Source organism: Bufo bufo, chromosome 2 (genome assembly GCF_905171765.1).
Source record: "Bufo bufo chromosome 2, aBufBuf1.1, whole genome shotgun sequence".
In the NCBI taxonomy this organism is placed as follows: Eukaryota; Metazoa; Chordata; class Amphibia; order Anura; family Bufonidae; genus Bufo; species Bufo bufo.
The window spans coordinates 529,212,302-529,222,515 of record NC_053390.1 but is presented as its reverse complement, the minus strand read 5'-3'; the positions used below and the strand labels follow the sequence as shown (position 1 = coordinate 529,222,515).

Genomic DNA, 10,214 nt, shown 5'->3' with positions numbered 1-10,214 from the left:
CATCTGATTACAACTTCTTCTTGGTGCGTTATTTAATAATAAGTCAGTCAGTGTAATTGGCTAGGCGCAGGTGCCCCTGACATGCCAGCTGATCGCCAGGGATTAGAGAAGCAGGACCAGTATTGATCAGTTGACCACCGTGATGACTTTGTTTTAAGAATGTGTTGTCTTGGTGAGCTTTGAAAAGCCATTTATATGTTATACAGCAAGCACAAAACAAAATAAGCATTTACTTATGCAAGGATATAGATTGACAACCTGTTTTTTCTCACCTTGGAAGGTGTATTATAGCAAGATGTAATGGTAATTGTATTAACAGTGTACAGCCAATCACCAATAACAACAAGCGTAATAACTAACAGAAAATGTTAGTCCACTTCTACAGTACTGAATGCTGTGCTGATGGCATTGTGTGTGACCTGGCATCAGGTCTATGGCGCCAGCCTTGAAGCCAGGTGTAGTAATTCCTGATGAATATTAGCAGATGAAACAGCTATGGAAGCACATATGTGGGGCTCAAGAACTGTGGCCCTTAAGCAGTTGGGGACCACTGCAATTTACCAAGGCTTTGTTCACGTGATCAACAGATGAAGTTAAAAATAAAAAATTGAAACACAATCTCTATAAATTGTCTTTATTTGCATGAGAAATGTTAAATTTTATTGAGATTTTTACATTAGACTAAATTGTAATTGTGTCATTGTAATCATATGCTTTAGGCTACATGCACGCAACCGTATTTTCGGTCCGTGTCTGATCCGCATTCTTTTGTGAATCGCACGCAGACCCATTCATTTCTATCAGGCTGCAAACAACACGGGGAGCACGTGGATGTCTGCAAATGATAGAAAACCGTTTTGCAGAGAAGAATAGGCATTTCCTCAATAGGGCCCATGAAAAGTGCGGGATGCACACACACAGTATCTGCGTATTGCAGACCTCCAAACGTAAACAACCGTGTCAATATAGCCTAACCTTGAGAACCATAGCAAAAAATAAACTTGTAGACATATGACTGTTAATGCTGTATGTAAGAGTCATGCAGAACATAAACATATATTGTCTGTAGACAAGTAAACGGCTTCATATCAGGAAGAGGTGACCTTGAAGTCCCTAGCAAGCAGAACACTCTCTCTGTGTGGAAAAAACTAAATGATCACAGTCCCTATCTTTTATACCACTCCTGTTTTTTTTATTCTTATGACTTTTTGTTGTACCATTCCTTTATTATTCCAGCTAGGTTATAAGTGAATTGCTAGCAGTTTGCAGTGAAGGTCCAGATGGGTGTTATCAGGTGGAGGTGTGTCCCTGCACAGTCTGACACTATCCAGTCAGTGCTGCCAGCGTCAGACTGTGCAGGGAACACCCCCCCAACTCGTAACATCCATCTGGACCTTTATTGCAAACTGTTAGCAATTCATTCACAACTTCTAGAAGAAATAACATGAATGGCGCGACAAAGATTCATAAGAATAGATGCTCCAGGATTGTTATTACTTGGGGAATGTAAGTAGTTACTAAAACGAACATGGCAGGAGAGGTGACATGTACTCCTTAGAAGACCTGAATATTAAAGGGGCTATCCAAGACTTAGCAACCCCCCTACAATGCCCAGACCCACTGTTCTGACTACACTTACCTGGTCCCCGCTGCCGGTTTCCTTCCCGATCACGCCACAGCCATCTCCTCTCTCTGCTGCAGCCAATAGATCACATGTGACAAGATGTGGAGACGGCCATGAATCGGGAAGGAAACCGGCAGCGGGGACCAGTTAAGTATAGTAAGCACTGCGGGTCTGGGTATTGTGGGGAGTTTCTTAAGTCTTGGATAACACCCTTAGGCTAGGGCTACATGGCGACATGTGTCGCAGAAAAGTTGCACAACATTTTTTATAATGATAATCAATGGTGTCGAGCTGCGACACGACAGTCGCAAAAAATCCATCCAAGTTCGATTTCTGTGCCACCCTCAGGTCGCAGTATGTTGCAGTGCGACACCATTGACCATCATCATAAAAAAATGTTGTGCAGCACATGTCACAGTGTAGTTGTACCCTTTTTCGCACGTCACCATGTAGCCCTAGCCTAAAGCCTATATCTATAGTGGGTGCCTTTTGGGAAAAAACAAAAATAGTTAGTTGTCATTCAATAGCCCCCATCATGGAAACATTGAAGCTCATGCCACAGTAAATGTTTCCAATGTCTCATCCCTTTTACCAGTGTCACACAACCAAAATTAGCTCCCAGCAGACTGTGCCCATACAATGATGGCACAGGACCTACATAATGATGGTCAGCAGTGGGGGGACAATTTGGACAGAAGAATTAGCAAATGTGCTATGTACCAAGATATTACATACCAAAAAGTGGTGGGAACCTCAGATTAGGAAGATAGAAACTGCATGAAAGCGGTGTATGTGTCTTCCATGTTGTGACTACACTGACTCTAATAGAGCTCCATAATCTGGAATCAGGACAGAACGACAGATTACGGAGATGTGCTGTACATGGATATGTGCCTAATTTGCATAAAATATTTTTTACAAAATAAAATTTTCTGAATGAGTCATGTATTTAATTTTTTTATTTAAATCAGATTTAAAGGTATTGACCGTTTTATATTGATTTTAACAGAAGATTATGTGGAAAGTACTAATCTATAGCTATTAGAAGATTAGTGTTGATTTCCTCTTCTTTCTTTGTGAAACGCAGTGGCTTGTCAGTACAGCCATCTCCATAGAAAAACATTGCATGTGCTAGTTTCCCATGTGTAGTGTTTGTCAATGTTAGAAGCTGATGGGCATGTCTGGTGACTCCAGCAGCCCTGTTCAGGACAGGAATACTTGGGCTGTACTGACAAGTGGGCAGTGCATCACAAGGGAAGAAAACCGCACTGATCACTATATATTAGAAAGTTGCACATAATTATATTCCCACAACATAAAAAAATTAAGTGGGCACCCTTTTTTATGTATGTACAAGAGAAATAAAGCAGCAAAGGGATCTGGGAGCAAAGGGGGAAATGAATGCACAGCCTGCGCATATAGTGGTGCTAATAAAGGTTGTCAAGCAGCAGTGTGGCTCCATGGTTGCTGGCGTCCTGGGTTCAAATTTACATTGTAAGTCCCAATGGGGACAGGAGCGATACCAATCTCTGTACAGTGCTGCAGAATATGTGCTATATAAAAGAATAAAATAAATGGAATCTACTGTCCTCCACTGACCCTGCCCCAGTCTACATAGTAAGGCCTCATGCACACAACCGTTGTATGTTTTGCGGTCCGCAAATTGCGAATCCGCAAAACACGGATGGCGTCTATGTGCGTTCCGCAATTTGCGAAACGGCGCAGACAGCCATTAATATAACTGCCTATTCTTAGAATAGGACAGGTTATATTTTTTTTGCGGACCACGGAACGGAGCAACGGATGCGGAAAGCACACGGAGTGCTGTCCTCATCTTTTGCGGCCCCATTGAAGTGAATGGGTCCGCATCCAAGCCGCAAATACTGCGGCTCGAATGCGGACCATAACTACGGTCGTGTGCATGAGGCCTAAAGCTGACAGTGAGCTGCAGAAAAATATAATTGTCAGCTTAAGAAGTGATTGCTCTACTGTCCAAAGTGAAAATTAGAATATTTTAAAAAAAAACACCAAAAATGAAAACTTCTGTTGATGCGTTTCATTTAAAGGAGATGTCCAGTGAAACAAAAATAGTTGTCAAAGAGGTCTGCATGACTTAAAAACATAAAAGAAGCCATACCTCCCTGCCACAGCTCAGGTCCCTTCTACTTGACCTAGTGTTGACCCACAGGAAATGCCTCCAAATGCCCTCTCTGCCAGTCACTGGGTGTGGTGGGTCACCTGTGCAGCCAGTGTTTGGCTGAGAGGGCTATACGGGGCATTTCCTGCATGTTAGTACGGGAAATGAAAGTAGAGGACATCAAGGTCCAGGCAGCTTTGGAACTGCTGTGGTGGTGGAACTAGTGGAGGGGAGTATCACTTATTTTATGTTTTTAGGTCTCTTACCCAACTCTTTTTGTTTCACTGGAAAACCCCTTGAAGATCACAATTATGAAGAATATTATTTTACAAGTCATGTAGATTTCTCAAGATGTGGTCTCAGATCAGTTACAGTCTCAACAACCTAGTCATGAATCTTAATGTACCGTAAGTTTTTCCGTTTTGGTTACTGGGTAGAACAGCATAGCAGACTATACTATTTTGCAGCTAGAAAGGAATCATCCTGTAGTCAAATCCTGCATGCAGTGTGCCAAATCTGTAGTCCGACTTTGTGCCAAACTGTATACAGTGAACTTTAAGGAGAGCATGGTTTCACCACTCTGGTATCACAGTGAATTGTTACTTTTCATTAAATGAGTCAGATCAACGCTTAGTAAATGTGTATATTAACATGTGCTTAGTATTTTATAGTGGTAAGGTAGAGGATATGGGTATGTCACCAAGATCTCCAATAGACATCACTCAGGTACAAGGCATCTTCTAGCTGGGGTCTCTGTCTAAGCCCCTCAAAAAATCTCCATTTTCTAGTCCAGACAGATATCAATGATCTTGCATAGTTCATTTTTTTGAATTTCTACATTAATTAAGATGTTCTTATAAGTGGTCCTCTCTCTTCTTCTGAGCTCTAAATAACGCAAGGTGAGACATGATTACAGTTATACTCATGAAACAATATCTTCTTATATCTACAGTAAGACCTACTGGTTCATCTCTCACATAAAAGAGACTTCACAAGCGTGGTGTTAATGGTTGCCATACACATTAGACAGATATAGGTTCGTGGCTGAACAAACGATGATCTGGTAAACGATCACACAGCCATACACATTTTAGTCCACTATGGCTGTTACTGTAGTCCAAACTGTCCATACATGTTTAAAGGGGTTGTGCAGTGTCATGATATTGATGACCGAAACTCAGGATGGGCCATCAGTATTAGGCCTCATGCACACAACTGCATCCCGGCAGTGTGCATGCCACCATTTTTTTTCACACTCCTGTAGAACTGTCCTATCGCGAAACGGACAAGAATAGGACGTATTCTATCTTTTTTGCGGGTCTGTGCTGTCCGCATCTTTTGCCGTCACATTGAAATGAATGGGTCTGCATCCGATTGGATGCAGACCGAAAATATGGTCATCTGCAAGAGGCCTTAAATTGTTGGGGGTCTGACACCAGGCACCTCCACCGATCCTCTGTATGAAGAGGCCATGGCGCTCCTGCAAATATTATGTCTCCTTCTATATTTACCTGTATGAGCGCAGTGGCCGCGGCAAACGACCCCCACTGATCTGATATTGATGTCTTATCCTGAAGTATAAGTATCATGACACTGCACAACCCCTTTATTGACAGCGGACGAAGTATGGGCAGTCTTTCTGGGAACATTCTTTCAAAGAAAGATCTTTCATCAACGATCTTTCATCCATCAGATGAAAATTTCAAACATGGCCAACTTCTTTTTAGATGACTGCCTGTCCTTTGCCGCCAAAATGATAGTTCCTTGTTAAACTTTAGAAACTGAACTATCATTTTGGCTGACGTTGTGTTGTAAAATGAAGGTAAGAAGATAAAATACTACAAATCGCCAACATACTAATGAGCCCCTCTTATAACATAAAATGTTAGTCTGCCAAACTCGGCTTCGAGGTACCAGTTGGAACCGAAGCAGAGTTCGGTTTCAAGTTTTAAAGGGAACCTGTCACCGGGATTTTGTGTATAGAGCTGAGGACATGGGTTGCTAGATGGCCGCTAGCACAGCCGCAATATCCAGTCCCCATAGCTCTGTGTGCTTTTATTGTGTCAAAAAACCGATTTGATATATATGCAAATTAACCTAATATGAGTCCTGTCCCTGACTCATCTCACATACAGGACTCATCTCAGGTTAATTTGCATATGTATCAAATAGGTTTTTTGACACAATAAAAGCACACAGAGCTATGTGGACTGGGTATTGTGGATGTGCTAGCGGCCATCTAGCAACCCATGTCCTCAGCTCTATACCCAAAATCCCGGTGACAGGTTCCCTTTAAAGTGGTTTTCCACTGTAAAAATCAACTACCGAAGTTATTCAACGAAGCCTCGCGTCATTTCGCGAATAACTGACTTCAGCTCATCGGAACCCATACAGTTTAATACTGTACGGAAACGGATCTCCATATAGTATTAATCCAAAGTTTTGAATGAAGCGCCTTCGGATGTAGCATCCGAAGCTTGCTTCGCTCATCACTAGTTTCAACAGAAAAAAAAAAGATGGACACCAGCAGCAAATATGCATGTGCATTGGCCACCTAGCTCCTGACATTTTTCCAGCCCCTGTGTATGGCCATATTAAGGCCAGGGCTGCACAACGACATGTGTTGCGCGACTTCTATCGTGCAACCTTTTTTATAATGATAGTCCATAGTGTCACACTGTGACATGCTGCGACTGCGACACGACAGTCGCAAAAGAATCCTTCCAAGTTGAATTTTTGTGCGATTGTTGCTTTGCAGTCTCAGTTCGACACCACAGACTCATTACAATAAATGTCACACAACACTTGTCGCAATGTACACTTTTTTTTCACGTGGCACATGTCTCTGTGTAGCCCTAGCCTTAAAGAGTATCTGTCACCATTTTTTGAGTCAGAATCAATGTAACAATGTGCACTGTATTTCTGACCATTTAATGCTTCTTTACAGTACATGTTAGATATATTATTGGAAACTCACCTCCTCCCGTGTTCTGGATGGACGGCAAACAAGTACAACAAATACTATGCCAAATATAATCCCAAGTGCCATGATGATAAAAGGAACATTAGCTAGCACTCTGGCTTCCAGAAGAACAGACTTGAGTTTTCCAGCAGACTCGTCATCAATCAGGACACTCTGGGGGGGGTGAAATGTTACATAAATTATTTCGTAAAGCCCAGAACTTTCCTGTAGTAGATGTAGATAGAACAGTGTGGTAAAATTGCAGGAATTCGCCAATGTATATTGTAATTTAGATGACTTGGTATATGGATAGTATCACCAAATAGTGATCTGCTCAATGAGGATTTCCTATAAGAAACAATGCCCATGTTTAATAAAGTCTCGTTTGTCTTCTCTGATCCATTTGCCTGATTTTTGTATGCTTGTGATATGTTCAGGGGTTCTGTCGACGCTTAGAACATGACATGTAGAGTCATTACTGTCATAAATCCTGATTTATTTTTTTACATCTGTTAAGTACAGAACCTTATAGATGTCTATTCTTTTTGTCTCCAGAGGTATACAAAAAAGTAAACTGGATAAAGCATGAATGTACTCTTTGCCAGGGTCCTACTACTTAGAGTCCTCACAGGGATCAAACCTTCTTACCTCATTGAGATACATTACTGGGAAATACAGAGTTTGTATTTTCTGAGTAATTCTGAAAGTAAACATAAAAAAAAAGTTTGAGTATTTGTGAAAAGACAGATTTGGAACCATAGGAACATGATTTTATGGCAAATCGCTATGGTAAATTAAAAAACTTAGATCAGTAAGGCTACTTTCACATTTGCACTAGCAGGGTCCGGCAGGGGAACAGCCTGCCTGATCTATACTTACGCTAGCCCATGTGTGCAGCCAGAAGTCCGCTCCGGCCCCATTCACTATAATGGGGACGGGCCGGGGTTCGGGCAGCAGCACGGCAAATGTGCCGAGAGGTGGCCAGACAAAAACCACAGCTTGCTCTCGGCATGTTTGCAGTGCTGCAGCCAGACCCCCGGCCCAACTCGTGGGCTACCGTTAGTACAGATCAGGCAGGCTGTTCCAACATTGTTACCAGTGGGTAACCCCTCCAAATGTCTCTACAGCTACCCCATTCCTACTATAAAAGGTTTTGCTATTGCTGTCTTTTGGCGATCCCCTAAGCAAGTTGCTCGGTAAACACAAACTATTTTATTAGGTTCTCTACCTAATGTATTCCTTTCCAGATACATGCCATCTGATGACACCATTTAAAGGGATTCAGTCACCAGCATGTCAGAAATATACTAGTATGTAAATTATGACTGCTGTAGTATTGCAGAAAAAAACGATTTTTATATGTATGCAAATGAACTGTGAAGAGCCCAAGGGGCGGTCCTACCAGTCAGTTTTTTTCTGCAAAACTACAGCAGTCAATTTACACACTGGTATATTTCTGACATGCTGTGGGAGACCTCCAATAACATGAAACTGGATCTATAGAGATAAATCCCTTGGAGGTCAGTCAAGGGGGTGGGGTGCTGTGGAACTCACTGTTAAAGAGTCAGGCTTCTGTGAAGGTCAAAGTTAAGGAGCCGGGCTGCTGTGGAGGTCTCATTTTAAGAAGACGGGGCTCCGTGGGGGAAGGGTCAGTGTTAAGGGGCGGGATACTGTAGATGTCACTGTTATAGTGGATACTGTCGATATCTTTTAACGACACACACAGACATTAAATGAAATAGATTAAATATACAGAGCGAAGTATGAGATAAAATGTAGTTGGGGTCTTTTTACCGGTGACTGTAGTTGTGAGTTTATCACTCACTTCTGGTTCTCAGCTGTGTCATGTGACCAACACAGCATCCTATGGGAGGACAGGAAGTCAGTTTCTCTGTTCTTTCCTATGGAAACCTCAATGTAATTTTCATAGGAATGAATACACAAAAACTGATTTCCTGTCCACATAAGACACAGCGATACATTTATCATAGTCCCACTGCATCTGCCAGTTGTGCTGCCGGATGCTGCGCCTGATTTATGATGCGGTGTACGCCTAATGGTAAATTAGACGCAGCATCTGGCAGTCCGTGCGCCAGGGGCTGGAGTAGATTTCAGTTTTCTTCTACGCCAGTTGCCCCATCCCCTCCCTCGCCATGTCCCCTTTTTTTTGGAAAGTGGTATGGCCAGCGGAATAATGCAACTTGTGCAAGTGCCAAGTGGCTTATCTGTATGATAAATGTGGTTCATGGTGTTGGAGAGTCAAAGTGCCAGTCACATGGCACAGCTGAGGGCCAGAAGGGAGGAAATAACTCACCAATATAGTCACCGGTAAGAAAATTACAGTCATTATAAGTTACATAATGTACCTTTCTAAACAGTGTCCTTTGCCCTAAAATATTTGTTTGAGTGCTTCCTATAGTCCAATGCCGGATTAGTGAGTACATTACTACCACCTGCAATGGTTGGGATATCTTCTGAGGAGACAGATCCTCTGAGGCAGTATTTCCTAAGTATATAGGCCTACATACTCTACCCCAACATGGCAAATATGTATATACAGAGGCCTACAGTACTGCTGTCGACCTACATCAGTAATGACATCACTGCATCAGCCTGTTATACAGTATACATTTAATAGATGTGTGTAGTCAGATGTTTGATGGCTGTGGTAAAGTATAATTCAGAATACTTACTCGTACTCAGGAATTTTTGTGACATAAACATTGACCTGCATGCGCTTAGCGGCTCGAATTACCATTCCAGTGAGCTGAAAAAAAAAGTGGGATAATGTAACTGACAAAAAACTATTCACATTAGGGGAGAGTTACCGGTATCTAAACTGGTGTAAAAGAAAACTGGCTTAGTTTCCCCCAGGAACCAAGCGGATCCCACCTGTCATTTTCATGAGCAACTAAGTCAGTTTTCCTTTACACCAGTTTTGATAAATCTCCCCCATTGTCTTTTACAATATTACAGGCTTTTCTTGAACTGACAAGCATGTATTTACAGATGGATAACTGATCACTTTATTTCAGTTATTTTTTTTTTTGATATGTTTAGAATGTGCCATTGTGTACTGCTGGTAGCATTCTGTTACACCTGGTAGCCTGTGTCACATGTCCTGTTATAGGTGGGGCTTACAGCCTTATCATCTCTCCCACTACCTGAGTGATCTCACTATGGAGGTATGTCGGAGCTTGGCTGTAAGTTGTATCTCAGCACCTCTCAGACCGTGTTCACACACCGTAGGTAGTTTAGTGGTAGGAACCCATGTCACGCTGAGATACCTTGACGGTGGTGCAAAAGGGCTCCGATGTGTTCCTGACTGGAATACATTGGCTAAAGTCTCAGTTCTTAACATCAACATGAGGGATTAGCCAGTGTTGTCAGTTGCATACCATTGTGGTGCACCTTTCGCAGTGATTTATGTATTTACAGATGTACATCCACACAGTATCTACTGTGTAGTAATCTGCACCACTATTACTCTG

General features: G+C 42.1%; 1 protein-coding gene across 2 annotated transcripts in view; it reads right to left on the bottom strand.

Annotated features, from left to right (window-relative positions):
* Positions 1–3,600: 3,600 nt before the first annotated feature.
* The window catches only part of SCARB2 (scavenger receptor class B member 2), an 81,171-nt gene continuing 74,557 nt past the window's right edge, over positions 3,601–10,214 (bottom strand). For both annotated transcript variants that reach the window (XM_040417959.1, XM_040417958.1), the window contains exons 10-13: positions 9,417–9,490; positions 7,372–7,423; positions 6,739–6,897; positions 3,601–4,646 (exon numbers count right to left, since the gene is read on the bottom strand). In XM_040417959.1, the coding sequence (XP_040273893.1) occupies positions 4,605–4,646; positions 6,739–6,897; positions 7,372–7,423; positions 9,417–9,490 (327 nt within the window). In that variant the 3' untranslated portion in view covers positions 3,601–4,604. The remainder of the gene's footprint in view (positions 4,647–6,738; positions 6,898–7,371; positions 7,424–9,416; positions 9,491–10,214) is intronic.